The sequence below is a fragment of the Antedon bifida genome, chromosome 9 (genome assembly GCF_963402885.1).
Source record: "Antedon bifida chromosome 9, ecAntBifi1.1, whole genome shotgun sequence".
In the NCBI taxonomy this organism is placed as follows: domain Eukaryota; kingdom Metazoa; phylum Echinodermata; class Crinoidea; order Comatulida; family Antedonidae; genus Antedon; species Antedon bifida.
In genome coordinates, this window is record NC_136234.1 from 182316 (window position 1) to 196938 (window position 14623).

At 34.3% G+C, this 14623-nt stretch overlaps 3 protein-coding genes across 17 annotated transcripts; 2 read left to right on the top strand and 1 right to left on the bottom strand.

Moving 5' to 3' along the window:
• The first annotated feature begins 219 nt into the window (after positions 1-219).
• Positions 220-2877, top strand: LOC144852530 (glycine N-methyltransferase-like). The gene is made up of 5 exons (XM_078710398.1): positions 220-630; positions 947-1074; positions 1622-1872; positions 2080-2246; positions 2424-2877. Exons 1-5 carry the CDS (start codon positions 404-406, stop codon positions 2587-2589), a joined length of 939 nt encoding a protein of 312 aa, XP_078566524.1. The 5' UTR covers positions 220-403; the 3' UTR covers positions 2590-2877.
• On the bottom strand, positions 2876-11580 carry LOC144852527 (pre-mRNA-processing factor 39-like). Of its 15 annotated transcripts, XM_078710388.1 has the most exons (19): positions 11443-11580; positions 9465-10189; positions 9233-9358; positions 8517-8632; positions 7924-8091; positions 7332-7566; positions 6980-7087; positions 6666-6830; positions 6418-6544; positions 6092-6303; positions 5917-5976; positions 5626-5807; positions 5398-5487; positions 5024-5249; positions 4882-4909; positions 4627-4776; positions 4523-4573; positions 4367-4469; positions 3142-4313 (listed from the first exon to the last, which is right to left on the bottom strand). In XM_078710388.1, exons 1-16 carry the CDS (start codon positions 11516-11518, stop codon positions 4700-4702), a joined length of 2721 nt encoding a protein of 906 aa, XP_078566514.1. In that variant the 5' UTR covers positions 11519-11580; the 3' UTR covers positions 3142-4313; positions 4367-4469; positions 4523-4573; positions 4627-4699. The 15 variants fall into 15 exon arrangements, with proteins under 15 accessions (XP_078566511.1, XP_078566509.1, XP_078566512.1 ...); XM_078710385.1 differs by lacking the exon at positions 4523-4573 and having other exon boundaries at positions 2876-4313; positions 4575-4776; XM_078710383.1 differs by having other exon boundaries at positions 2876-4313; positions 4367-4417; positions 4523-4776.
• Positions 11581-11709: 129 nt separating this feature from the next.
• Positions 11710-14574, top strand: LOC144851714 (transmembrane protein 179-like). The gene is made up of 5 exons (XM_078709306.1): positions 11710-12143; positions 12596-12730; positions 13022-13106; positions 13247-13398; positions 14163-14574. The coding sequence occupies exons 1-5, from the start codon at positions 11845-11847 to the stop codon at positions 14182-14184; spliced, it is 693 nt and encodes a 230-aa protein (XP_078565432.1). The 5' UTR covers positions 11710-11844; the 3' UTR covers positions 14185-14574.
• Positions 14575-14623: the final 49 nt, after the last annotated feature.

A 14623-nucleotide genomic window follows, 5' to 3' on the forward strand; every position in this document is an offset into this window, starting at 1 on the left:
CTGATTTTTTAACTGTTATATAAATTTCGTATCTCCTGGTAAAATAACACGTGCAGTTAGTAGTAGTCATGGACCTATAAATTACCTAATTTTATAGGTCCATGGCACAGCAGCAGAGAGTACAGTATCATCGTTCTTACTTTCTAGCGATTTGATTGGCTTTTACTTAACACACCGTCGCCACGCCACGTCCCTGGAAAAACCTTATTGTGTTTATGCTGCTGCAAATATGTACCATATTTGGAACCAGTTCTATCCAGAATCGTACAGTAATCAGTAATATATTGTTAGTAAAGCGAATTTATTCTTGAAAAGAAGCTCACGTTAAATATCTTTAGAAACCACTGCATAAATAGGTCTAAATTGTACGCCTAAATTTGTTGTTTTATAATCGAAAAACATCATGTCAAAGTCTGGGTCAGAACGAATCGACAGTGTGTTCCGAACGCGATCACTGGGTATCCCAGCGGAAGGTATCCGCGATCAGTATGCCGACGGTAAGGCCGCTAAAGTGTGGGAGTGCTACATTGGTACAAAATCTGGTAGAACAGACTACTACAAAGATTGGATTATCAAACTGCTCAGAGGAAAGAACTGCAACACCATACTTGATGTTGCATGTGGAACTGGGTAAGAAAAATTGGAAGAAAATTGCATATTTAAACCTTTTTGATGATCCATGATGGAGTTTATATAATAAGATATAAAATGATAATTAAATAAAAGGATGGCTATCAACTATTATTTTATTATCCATGTTAATCCTCTAGAGAGCAAAATGTGTAAATTGACATTGACCTCCTTTATCATCAGTAACAATTCCGGGTTGTATATTCTGTAGAGAAGCTTAATATAGCATGCATCATCCAATCATTTTATTTTTTTTATATATATATATTTTTATTTTCTTAAAATAAATAATATTTCAATGTATATTTTTATATAGGATAGATTCAATAATGTTATTAGAATCTGGTTTTTTGGTGACAAGTTGTGATGCCTCTGATAAGATGATCATGCACGCTTTCAAAGAAAGATGGACACGAAGAAAGGAAGAGGCCTTTGATAAATGGGGTAACAATTCTTGTTTTCAAGAATTAATGATTTCTCTCAAAACTTAATCCCATTTGAACATAGGTAAGATTGAACAACAATTTCACCTTAATTTTGATGACATATTCCTCCACTTTGATTTACAGGTTCGTATCTACCACAATTTACTGTGTAATAATTAAGCAGTATTTTTTAAACTTATAAAATGCTATCTAACTGTCTGGGAATATTGTTGGTGTTCTCTTGACAAATATGCCAATTTGTTAGGGGCAGTGAGAACTGGGCAACATAAAGCAGCATTGTATGCAATGCACAAATGCAATGCACATATATATAAAGTAAATTTAACTTTTATGCTAGAAATAGATTTTTGTTCACATCATGCTTAGTTTGGTTTTTCAAGGACTGTCTCATGCCTCAAAAATACAGTATTTAATGTGGTAATGCATAGAGGACAGTACCTTTAAATCTCCAACTGCCGAAAAAAAGTTAGATGGCTCAACGTATCCTGCTCTCCTCTACAGTAAAGCATTTCTTTCTAACTTTTTCTTGTTTATTTATATTTCAGAAATTGATATTGGTAATTGGTTGACTCTACCTGATGACATTGGTGCAGACAGGGCCTTTGATAGTGTTATTTGTCTTGGAAATTCTTTTGCCCATCTTCCAGATTTTGATGGGGATTTAAGAAACATCAAAACGGCTCTGAAAAATTTTGCACACATGGTAAAGCCAGGAGGAGTTATGATAATTGATCATCGCAATTATGACGCTATATTGGATTCTGGTCGGGCTCCTGTCAAAAACATTTACTATCAGGTAAAGGTACTAAACGGATAAAAGAATAAGTAGTTTGAGTGGTTCCAGTTCACTGCATTGTACTAGTGTGGTGGAATGAATTATTTAGGGAAATTTAAGTAAAATTAAAGACTGCTCCTACTTCTTGACCCGGTTGTGTGATCAAAGAGGAGTGCTTCTTATTTGTGAAAAATAATTTAATAATAATAATTTCTTTTATCTTCTTAGGGTAATTGTGTAAATGACATACAAACATCTGTCTTGTATGTTAATGGTAAATCATCTATGGTGACATTGGATTACTATATCGATATTGAGAAAGCACAAGAACAAACACTAGCAGAATCGTCCAGAAAACGAATGAAGTTGGACAAAAGTGAAGACTCGGTCTACAAGTAAGACAGAACAGAAATTTATTAATACTAATAGCAATATCAATATTGCCATACAGAAATATATATTTTGCTATTTTAATCTGTGGCTCTTACTGTAATCATGTGTGTTTTTTGTACTATCTCAAGTATATTTATAGCAACAGCGCAAATTTTCAATTTTTTTTTTTTTTCCATCAGGTTTCGACTGTCGTACTATCCACATCGACTGAAAGCGTTCACAGAATTACTAATGGAGGCATTCGGTAACAACTGTAAACATAAGGTGTATGCAGACTACAAACCTTTGAATGAGGTGGATAATCCTGCTTATTACATCCATGTCATAGAAAAACCAGCAGTCTAAATATAGATTATGCGTCCTCTACAGTGTCCTAATTATGAGAGAGCCTTACCAGGCAGTTGTAAAGATGAATTGTACTTCTGGCATATTTCAGTAATTTCAAGACTGTAAAGTTAGTTTCGAAAGTATGTGCCTTTGGTTAAATCATGTCTTTAAGAATAAATGCCTAAAAAATGATTATTAGCCTTTATGATATCAGTCAAGCACAATACTGTATTTTCTATAACTAGTCGGAATGATGTAGGTACAGTATATGCAGCTGAATATTAAAATACAGTAATGTTAAACGTGTTGTTATGCTTTTAATAGACTTTAGTGTGTGATGCATTTATTACAGAAACTTTCTGGTACATTTACAACACATGGACCAAATGTTAAGTTTTCATTAGATATGCAGTTATTCTTCAGAACCTATATTAATGAATAATATTAATCAAATCGCACTTCCCCGCTTGGTTATACTGTAGCATGTAATAACATCATTGCAAAGACATTATTATGTTGGTGTGTAGAGTTATACTATATTTTACATAATACAATTGCTGCCAATGAACATGTTGTATCTGAATTACCTTTTTTATTAGAATTAATAAAACAATTAATTTGTCTAATTAGCATATTTTAATTACAGTAATATCAGAAGCAAATTATGAAAATAATGGCAACCTTCTATACATAAAGAAAAATTTAAAACCAAAAATTTACGAAAACCGATGGAATAGTAAAATACATCTCAACTACTACCCTTTTTACATCTGAAAATGCAAGTTGTAATCAGGTTTGCATAGAGTGAATACAATTTTTTCCCCCGAGTTATTACTGCGCGAGCGTGTATTGCCCTGCCATTAAACGATCAATCAGCGTACAGGTGCGTGTATGAAAATGTAATAAATGGGAGATCAAACCTGGTTAAAAATTGTAACAATTTATGCACATGAAAAGGCTATAAGTTGAGATATCCAATATACATTACTATAATACTGTAGTAATACCAACACCAAAGGGGTATTATAGTTAAGTTTACTCAATATAATACCAGAAATCAGATCGAAAAAGAAACTTAAAGGGTACAAGATGAATAACATGAGCGTCTACTTCTGAAAGATGTTCAAGAAAAATACAAGAACTTTATTAATGCAACTTGCACACAAATACGTCCAATCTGAACACCATTGTGAGTTAATTTAAAAAATTGATAATGCTAATCTGGATAAGGCCAATCATTCACGTTAGCATAAGACACTCGAGTTATATGGAATGACGTAACGTGTTGTTTACGCTGTGAAGCTGAATAAAGCCCTTTAAAGGATGATGGAACATGCAAATGGCGCGAAAAAAACATAATTTTGAGATGAGATAAAATTAATTTGAATCTCACTCATGATACTCATCATTAAGACATACCAAATAAAATGAATAAAGAAATACTGTACAATGTTTTAGAAGAATTTCTGTACACCACTATATTGTGCATTTCATTTGGGTGTCTGTGCTTAAGTATCCATGGTTCTAGCCACCTCACTGTTGGTAGTTGAGTCTGTGCTTAATAGTATCCTTGGTTGTAGCAACCCCAATGTTGGTAGTTGAGTCTGTGCTTAAGTATCCTTGGTTGTAGCCACGCCACTGTTGGTAGTTGAGTCTGTGCTTAATAGTCTCCTTGGTTGTAGCCACCTCACTGTTGGTAGTTAAGTCTGTGCTTAATAGTATCCTTGGTTGTAGCCACCCCACTGTTGGTAGTGGAGTATGTGTTTAATAGTCTCCTTGGTTGTAGCCACCCCACTGTTGGTAGTTGAGTATGTGCTTAATAGTATCCTTGGTTGTAGCCACCCCACTGTTGGTAGTTAAGTCTGTGCTTAATAGTATCCTTGGTTGTAGCCACCCCACTGTTGGTAGTGGAGTATGTGTTTAATAGTCTCCTTGGTTGTAGCCACCCCACTGTTGGTAGTTGAGTATGTGCTTAATAGTATCCATGGTTGTAGCCACCCCACTGTTGGTTGTTGAGTCTGTGCTTAATAGTATCCTTGGTTGTAGCAATCCCACTGTTGGTAGTTGAGTCTGTGCTTAATAGTATCCTTGGTTGTAGCCACCCCACTGTTGGTAGTTGAGTCTGTGCTTAATAGTATCCTTGGTTGTAGCCACCCCACTGTTGGTAGTTAAGTCTGTGCTTAATAGTATCCATGGTTGTAGCCACTCCACTGTTGGTAGTTAAGTCTGTGCTTAATAGTCTCCTTGGTTGTAGCCACTCCACTGTTGGTAGTTAAGTCTGTGCTTAATAGTATCCTTGGTTGTAGCCACCCCACTGTTGGTAGTTGTAAGCATTGTGCTGCATAAAAGAAACAACAAATTACTACCCAAAAACTGAACAAAAACATCAGTGTAAAACAATCATTTAATCCAATCATTTGGCTAAAATACAATCATATGAAGTAGTACTCACTGGTGCTTGGTTGTACTGATTCCAACCATAGTTGTATCCTTGTTGTTGATAAGGCGGCATCATCTGCTGTGGTGGTGGTGGTCTGTTTTGATGCATTGGTTGCTGGTATGACTGCTGTACCTGTGCTTGTTGTTGGTTCTGGGCTAATGAGACATCCGAAGATGTGGCACCATCACCAGATGCTTTGGCTTCAGTCTTTGCTTTCTTTTCTGGTGGTGCTGCATTTCTGAAAAGAAAAAAGAAACCATCATTAATACTGTAAAATACAGCAACATTTAAATATATTAAACCTCTAATGAATTCAAGACATTACTACAGTACTTTCACTACATTACTGGGATATTAATTTGTATAAAAGATATCTAATAACATACTCGGAGGTGCTCTCTAAAGCTGCCCTTTTCTTTTGGGCTAACTGCTGCGATTTTAGCATTTTCTGGTTCTCGGAAAACACTTGCAACAACCTAAAAAATATAAAATAATAGTAATTACAAAAATTACTGTTATAAAAATGATGCTAGAATAAATTCTGTATTTATCAAAATGACAAATCAAACTGATAAACCTGCCAACTGCCAGTACAAAGAACCCTGCCAACTTACTGTTTGACATCTTGTCCAAAGTCTAAAATAAATTCCATCCTCCGCTGTGAGAACATGAACTTAGTTGAAGCATCCAATCCTGATGTTTGAATCATTTGAAAGAGTTCCATCACATTGTTTTCATTTGGAGGACACTTTTGGAACTCAAGATCCAACAACTGCAGGTATATCTCTGCATTGTCCTGTGCACATTATAAGAAAAAGTGGTTACAAAATTGGTCAAAAGATAACATTGTGACATTACTCCCTTCACATAAATAGACCTAATTAAGATTGTAACAATCTACTTACCAAGTCTTTCTTTAAAGCAGAGTTTAATACTTCTTTTGCTTTGTCAAAGTCTCCTAAAATCTGCAGGAATTAAGTATTAAAACGGTTAATAAAACAATAAATTCGCTAAAGCTACATTGAATACACAAAACACTAGTTTGTTATTATTAGACGTTGATATGAATGAATGACATACCTTATGCTGATATCTCGCAAGTTTGCTACTGAAGAAAACAAATTCTTTCTTATTGTTTTCGGCTTTTTGTAGAGCATTCTTAAAAATATTGATAGCGTTGTCATGACATTCGATTCGCCTCTCAAAGTTGATCTGACGCAGGATGATGAGTGTGGACTTTGGGTGTCGTTTCTCAAGGTCTTCTAAGATTTCACGAGCCTTTTCATGGTTTCCTTAAAAATTAATTGAAATTTCAACATAAATGATCAAATAATTATGACTTGATACAGTACTTCAAACTACATTCACACCACTTACTGTACTAAAATAAACAAATGTTCATATACCTTGAGTTTCTTCAAATGCAGCCCAGTGAGATACAATGTTTAATTTATTTGGAAGATGGATGGTACAAGCTCTTGTGTAAACTGAACGCACTCCATCAATACTGTGGGGCTCCATAAACTTGGCATACTAAAACAAATTAAGTTTGAATGGTTTAAAATAAAAACATATATATTGAACAGCGAATTTCATGCCAACAATAACATGACATACTGTACGTACTTAACATAAATAAGTATGAAATACTGACCTTAAGCCATAGGTCTTCATAGAGAGCACAGGCAATAAGGCACCTTTCAAAAAGAATCACCACTCGTTCCAACATTCCTTCAGCAATCTCAAAATCTAGATACTCAATCCAGTTTTTAAGTTGCGGTTTCTCCAATGGCTTGACATGGAAATAAGGTCTTTTAATCTGAAAGAAAACAGACAATAGGATTTACACCACCTTATTTATTGTTATTAGCTCCCTCCAAAAGTATAAACTTATATATATTGTATAATGGGTATAACTAATGCATTTGATGGATGGTGACACACATATTAAATTGAATATTAACTTACAGATTCTTCAAAAGTCCATCTCTTGCTCACTTCCTGTTCAGTTTCTTTATGAATTGCATTGCGACTTTTCAACGCTTTTTCTTTAATTTGATCTCCTTCATTTTTCATCTATAAAGATTAATTATTCAGTAAAATACACTTAAAAGTACGTATTTTGACCCAAAAACTAATACAGAATTTTTTTTTAAATCTCAAAATTACTTATATCACATATACTTTTAATAAAAAACAATTAAAAAAAAAACAAATTTCTGCAAAAACAAAGGAAATTGGTTCTATAAACTGAACATTCAGGAAAAATTGCTTCTTTTACTTATTTATCTTCAGCTCAAATGATCACTTTGTTACTAACCTCTTTAATAGTACTCTTTTTTTGTTGGTCACCTGGGGGTTCATCACTTATTCCTGGTGGGGCATCATCAAGGCCTGGGGGTGCAACATCTCCGCCTGGGATATCCGTTTCATCATCTTTCATGGACGCCTCAAGCTCAGCTTCAATGTCGTCAAGAAATTCCAGTCGAAGCTTTTCATGTTCAGCGTCTGACAGCACATCTTTGATTGGTTGACTGTTAAGGTGTTTCTTGAACCTTGCAAAAGATAATTTTTGTGACAAAGATGAGATATGCTCAAATACAGTAGTGATATGCCCAAATACAAGTGATATGACATCATGCACATTTTTGTTTGACATAAAGTTTGATACTGTAGACAGAACTCTACACTTTTTTTGTTTAATTACTATTATCACATTTTTTTTTATGTTCAAGACATTGCCTATTGATGCTCAGGCACTGTAGAGCTACTGTTATGGAAATGTAAAATAAAATTTTGAGTATAGTGAGACATTAATTAACCCTAACTCTCTCAGTACTCCTTAAACTTCGAAGGTTTTGGTTGAATAGTATACAAATTAATAAGATGAAATAAAAAATGATTTCACTCACTTCTCAAAATGATGACTGTAGAGTTGTGTTGGAATTCGAATCAGTCGATCATATATGTGAGTCAGTCGTTTTGCATCTGCCTGCTCTCTTTCAAATTTGATATACATATCCCAAAGTTTATCGGATTTAAAATCTGTTCCAGCTGCTTCAATGGCTTGTTCAAACAGTCTACAAACAACAATAAATAAACTTGCATATGTAGAATACTACAGTATTAACATTCATTTAAATAAACTTGCATATGTAGAATACTACAGTATTAACATTCATTTAAATGGAAAGGTGTCTTTTAAACACATCAATTGAAAAAACTAAAGTATAACTGTATTCAAAGTAACAAAAGACATTTTTGTATCATATGTTTACTGTTCTTTTCATTTGTTAAAAATGTAGAAAGTATTATACTGCTGTAAACCTTGCTCCAAAGAAGATCAGTATTTTGGACTGATTAATGGTAAAAATTGTGAATGTGGATTATTAGAATAGTGAAACTTAAAGAAACCTTTATTTAGTCCTCAAAACAAAAATAATAAATACAGGTATATAAACAAGATTATTTCTAATACATAAACTAAATAATGTTATGTTCATACTTTCTGATAGTTTCAACCCTTTCCTCATCTTCCTTGGTATTCTGCATTGTGAAGTTGATGAAATGGATCCATAATTCAACACTTAGGGGAATTGCTTTCAAACCTTGTACAAAAACCTGCAAATATAACATCTCAACATCTTAAAAACATTGTACAAAGTAAAAAACAAGCTTAGTAAAAACTGATAGATAATTAATAAATAAATGATCAGGATGCATGCGAATACAATCTATCAGTTTAATACTAGCTTGCCAATTTCGATGTCTAAAAGACATTCCAAAAAAGCTGCCTAGCTATTACTGTACCGATTAGAAAAATGGATATCGGCATAAACAAGAAATGAAAAAAACCTGTGCATTGACCACTCCATTGTCTTTGCCGAGTTAAGCACGTGCTGCCACAAAATGTTCCACGTTGCTCTGACTATTGAAATCTGCTAAAGTTTCCTGTGCAAAAAATGGGAGTCAACAACTTTCATATGAAATCTTGTGGACCATAAACGGACCATTTGTACCGGTAATTGCCTATAGAAACTCACTTGGCTATAGAAACTCCGGATCTTTTGGAACACTACTTACCATTTTCAGATCACCAGCTAAACAAATAAATTTAAAATAGTGATTAGAGCCTATCTATAGAAAATTAGAAGTAAATGGTTATGCCCTGCAATGCAAAAGGTGTTAGTTTGATTACGATGGATTAGATTAGCTACTTACCTCCTTTGCTTTGTCTAAATTCCCATTTTTCTTCTCCATATCAGCATACTTCTTCCAGTATCCATAGCAGTATGGGTATCGACTGAAAAATTCTGTGAATGCCTTCCTGGCTGGTTCAAGATGACCCTGTTGCAAGAAAACACATTTTTGGCTAAATTAACATTAATTTCATTTTAAAACAACAACAAAATTAAAAACTAATGACAGAGTATTGCTGTAAGTGGATACTTACCCCAGTCTCTACAAAATGCAGAAGATAGCTCCAAGACGTAAAGTCACTTGGGTTTTTGTTTACGGCTTTCCAGTGATGTGCCAGCTCTTGCGAAATCTTGTCACTTTTTATTTTAGCATCTCTCTCTTTTTTTGTCATTGTATCATCAGGTTTTTCATCCTTTTTTTCATCTTGATTTTCCTGCTTGTCTTCTTTTTCATCTGGTTTTTCCTCCTTAATTTCCGTTTTCTCATCCGGTTTCACTTCTGTTTCTTTATCATTGTCCTTATCCTTTTCATCCACTACTTCCTGTTTAGCAGATTCACTCTCATCTTTCATATCAACATCCTTACTTTCTTCTTTCACTTCAGGTTTTGCTACTTCCATTTCTTCCTCTTTTCCAGTTGTTTCCTCTTCCTTTACAGCTTCCATATTCTGAACCTCACTGTCATCAGCACCTTCACTTTTTATATTTTCCTTGTTAGTGGTTGTTTGCTCCACCACAACACTCTTTGCAGTATCTTCTGCAACTTGCATAGGTTCCTCCTGCTCAGTTTGCGATACTATAGTACTTGCATTACTTTCTTCACCAGAAGCACCAGCAATTGGTGGATCAATTGTTTCTTCTACTCCAGTAGACTCTAAGAAGTTTTCTAGCTGCTCTTGGAATGGAGGTTCAAGGTCACCATCGCCTCCAAAACTTAATTCATCGATTACTATTAGGTTATCACCACCAATGCCATTATCTGGGAAAATAAAAAGCAACAAAATTAGTCATGCACATAATCTAATACATACATGGTTCTCGCCACCACTTTCATGCCAGCGATTCTAGACTTACACTATTAATTTAATCCTACATTGGCTTAGCGAATTATAAATACAGTGACGTCAACATAAAAAAATCGCTGTGTCTAAAGATACAGTACCGTATCCATAATTCTAAAAACAGTACAGTAATTATAGAGGGAGCTTCGGTTTGCTAAAGGTACGGTAAAATTGCATTCCTAAAACTCGTACCTAAATATAAAACTCATTCCTAAATATAATACTCGTTCCTAAATATTAAAACTCAGTGTTCTCCCCAGGCCTTTGAAGCGTCACAGTACCGTGATACTTGGGTTCTCTACCGTGACACTTTACGGTCGGCCGTGACGCTTTACGGGCGGCCGTGACGCTTAAAACCTTATCCATGACGCTTAAAAATATCAACCACAACCAATCTAAAAAAATTGATTAATAACAGGTACTTTCTAGAGCTGAGGAATGCATGAAGGGCCTAATGCATATGAGACATGTGACATGACCACTATATGACGATGCAAGCCAAGAAACAAAAGACTGCGTAACAAAGTGACGACTGAGACGCGCTTTCACCATCTATTGGACGTTCGCTATATTATTTTTAGAAGTTAGCCTAGCCTACATACTAGTTCATTGAGGTTCACAGTATGGTGCCATTGTGCCTCAAATTTCGCCGTTGAGTAAATAAAAAACATGCACGAAGAAAACCATTACATACGATTAAAAATATTATTATAATGCTTCCGAGTAATTTACAACTTGGTCCTCCGTCAGTCAGCCGACCACCACTCATGACATGCTGGTGAGAACATAGTAGAGGTCTAATTTTGTTTGCAAATATTTTGTTTTTATTTTTAAAGCAGCACAATTTAAAAACCTAATAATTGTGTAGGCCTACAGTAGGCCTATTATTATACAATACTACTAGTAAAGGTAGGACCAATACAATAATAATGCAAGAGCAGTAGCAAGTTCATAAAGCCTTGGGTTCTTCTACTTTTCTAGTCCAGGCCTTCCAAACCTACGCCATCTAATCGAGTATGGGTACGCGTGAGGTTCTTAAAAACACACACCGCGACACACACACAGTTCAATTTTTATGCCTGGCCTACTCATACTAATCCTAGCAAATATATATTATTATATGTTTCAAAATTAATTCAAATTAAATCATAAATATCTTGTGTTCAATTACCTCCAGCTGGATCACTAAATAATTCTTTATCAAATAACGGATTACTTAGATCATTTTCTGACTCCTTATTTTCCATGTTGAACCGCTACAGGTAGTAGTGTGTCGTGTAGCCTCCCCCTCTCAGCTCTCTCGAACAGCGCAACGCCACCATGGCTATAATTTGAGGGCGGACTTCACTCGAGTCTCTTTTTGTTTTTTGTGTGTGGATATTTTGTGATTTACGCCCCCTTTAGACAAAGATTATCATACACATATTCGTTGTTGTTTTTCACTCTCATTTTTCGGCTATCGATTAGAGCGTTTGTGATGACTGTTTTCAAGCTGTTTTCTACATTTAAAGTTTTATTTATGAAAATTAATTGAAAATTGTATTGTCTGTGATACCTATATAAATCTGTCATAATGGGTTTTGGTAATCTGTTGGTGTTAAGCCAAGTTTGTGGATTTGTTTTGTTACTTTTACTTTCCCTGTTTGTCTTACCGCCTATGTTTTCCTACAATAAGGCATTCGAAGGGAAATGTCTGCTTTTCGCTTCAGGACATTACGACTCCAACACCACCACTGGGTTATCATTTTATGTGGATAATTGGGGTGCATCAGGTTACTGCAATTTTACTGTATTCATTGGTGTTTGCCAGATAATTCTCTCATTTGTGCAGATTGTTCGGTTATCAATACATTTAGCAAATGACACAGACAGGTAAAAAATGTGTTGGTGGATAATAATAAATGTATTGTTTTTTTAAACAAATTGGTGTGTTGTGTCAGTCACTTTTTTCTGTCAACATATATGTTGACCCTCTATAGTACCCCATTTACACTTACGATTTAGAGGCCGGGGGATCCTACTAAACACCACCAGATACCTACCAGAGAAACAAATCCTACCACCAGAGAGCAGCCACCTGCTTGGAATTGATTATGAATGGTATATTACAAATTTCAAATCTTAATTCTTTCAGAAACTGATAAAATTGAAGTAACCTTCACAAGGTTAGGACCGCTCTGAACCAGACATACAGAACAATTTCCAAATATTTCATTCAGCAGCATATATTATTAGGGAAATTAATTCCTACTACATTCAACGCCACTAATTAATAAAAATGCTTTGAATGGATATATAATGAAATTGATGATTTTTGTTTGCAGTTCATTTATTGGAGTTTTTCTGACAACATTATCAACCTTGATGTTTGCCTTCCTGGTCATGATCTGTTGCCTTATCGTTACCATCGGTTTCATGAGTTGGTGCAATTCGGTCACTTCTGGAAATTTTGTAAGATCGTAAGTTAACACCAAGTAATAAACATAACCCTCAGTCTACACACTTATAAACCCATTAGGTCAGTATTCATACAACTCGGCAAAGCTAGAAATCACCGAATAAAGTATTCACTTTATTTTAGCCTGGAATCCCAATGGTATACAGTATATATCTAATTTACCCATAATTTTAACTAATGTGGGTTCTTTTAAATAAATATTCAGTGCAATTTTAAACTCAACCCAATCTAATTTTAATTCCATGTTAGCATTGCAGTAATTTTGATAAAACAGTTAATGACTTTGTTATAGGTGTGAAATGGTAGGATATGCCAACATTTGGAAACATGAACATATTGATGCATCTAAGTTTAGCATTCAGTTCGGAATAACACTGGTAAGTGTCATTATTATTAGGATCAGTTACTAGTTTTGGCCAAACCCATTCCCTTAACTAAAGCCAATGCTCCCAAAGATGTCTACTTCTCTACTCTAGTACAACAATTGAATAATAAAACATTGTGTTTGATCATATAGTTTGGTCTGTGGTTCTCCTTGTTTGTTTGGTTTGTGGAGATGGCATTTTCATCAGCTAAACTGTTTCAGTATCACCAACAAGAAGACATTATGAGAAGTTTGATGCGTGAAAGACAGCGTCTTCTTGGCCAATACCAAGAACCTGAACTCATGTGAGGTCGTACACTTAACTTCCATGAACTCATGTGAGGTCGTACACTTCCATGAACTCATGTGAGGTTGTACACTCAACTTCCATACCAGCAAATATAATAAAACAACTAATTTACTCAATACAGTGATTGCCTGTATGTTTAAAACGTTACAACTGGGCTTGGAGGGCTAAATTCTAATAGTGCCCCTGAGTGCCATGGTTGTTACCATTACCAATATTTTATTATTATTTTACTATACATTATACATTTGTGCACTGTACAGTAATAATTCATAACAAGTTAGTACATATAATTAATTAATTAGTAGAAAATTATATATTACACCGTGCAGTAGAAAGCTGTGCTTCAATATTATCAGGAAAGTGCAGTATTATTACCATTGTTATTATTACCATTGTTAATGCCAATTTTCTATTTTGTTTATTTCCCATATTTGTTATTTATTCTTACAGCAACACACTAAGTGAGTGTATCCTTGCCATTTAATTAGTTTATTTCGTATCATGTGACATGTATTATTTTCTCCATTGTTAATGATGATGACTATTGCATGGTCAGCTTTTTGTGAGACATTCTATAGGCTGGTGAATGATGCAATTCCAACCAGTAGTGTGTCTTCGAAATTCAAATTAAAAGCGTGTTCTATTTAACTTGACTCTGTCTTGTTAAATATAACAGTAAATCTTTCAACTCATATAACATTATTTGTATGCAAGTTACTAAAGAGTTAGCCTACATAAGTCTTGCTTTGAATTATCCAGGTACCATGATTCTGCAGCATGAGATGGTTGTCATAGAAACAAGTATACTCATCCATCTTGTTTGATCAACTTTCTGCTAAAACGTCATTTGTGTGAGTTTGTACATCCACTATATGGTGGTGGTTAAAAGATTGAATTATATTTGTCCCAGCATTTTAAAAATGTTTGATGGTTTATTAGGTTGGAAAATAGAATATATAAAACAAATATAATGCATACATTTATGTAAATTAATTTACAAACTTTAAATCTTATATACATGTCTTTCATATATATTTAATACAATATTCAACATTTTTTAATCAATTTTTTTAGATTTACGGTTTCAGGGACCTTTTTGTAAATAGATTTTTTAAATACATTTTAATTTTTTTTATACATTCAGTACTTAATAATAAACTTGTTAAACGTATATTTATGCATTGTGTCTTGTCTTTAATGTGTTCAACTGATAAATAGAG

Excerpts from the sequence above, each read along its gene's own strand:
- LOC144851714 (XM_078709306.1), top strand. The coding sequence starts at position 11,845 with ATGGGTTTTGGTAATCTGTTGGTGTTAAGCCAAGTTTGTGGATTTGTT. Across the intron at positions 12,731-13,021 it reads TCTGGAAATTTTGTAAGATC|GTGTGAAATGGTAGGATATG; the intron begins GTAAGTTAACAC and ends ACTTTGTTATAG. Across the intron at positions 13,107-13,246 it reads TTCAGTTCGGAATAACACTG|TTTGGTCTGTGGTTCTCCTT; the intron begins GTAAGTGTCATT and ends TTGATCATATAG.
- LOC144852530 (XM_078710398.1), top strand. The coding sequence starts at position 404 with ATGTCAAAGTCTGGGTCAGAACGAATCGACAGTGTGTTCCGAACGCGA. Across the intron at positions 631-946 it reads GATGTTGCATGTGGAACTGG|GATAGATTCAATAATGTTAT; the intron begins GTAAGAAAAATT and ends ATTTTTATATAG. Across the intron at positions 1,873-2,079 it reads TCAAAAACATTTACTATCAG|GGTAATTGTGTAAATGACAT; the intron begins GTAAAGGTACTA and ends TTATCTTCTTAG.
- LOC144852527 (XM_078710385.1), bottom strand. The coding sequence starts at position 11,518 with ATGGAAAATAAGGAGTCAGAAAATGATCTAAGTAATCCGTTATTTGAT. Across the intron at positions 6,545-6,665 it reads ATGAAGACCTATGGCTTAAG|TATGCCAAGTTTATGGAGCC; the intron begins GTCAGTATTTCA and ends AATTTGTTTTAG. Across the intron at positions 6,304-6,417 it reads TGCATTTGAAGAAACTCAAG|GAAACCATGAAAAGGCTCGT; the intron begins GTATATGAACAT and ends TTAATTTTTAAG.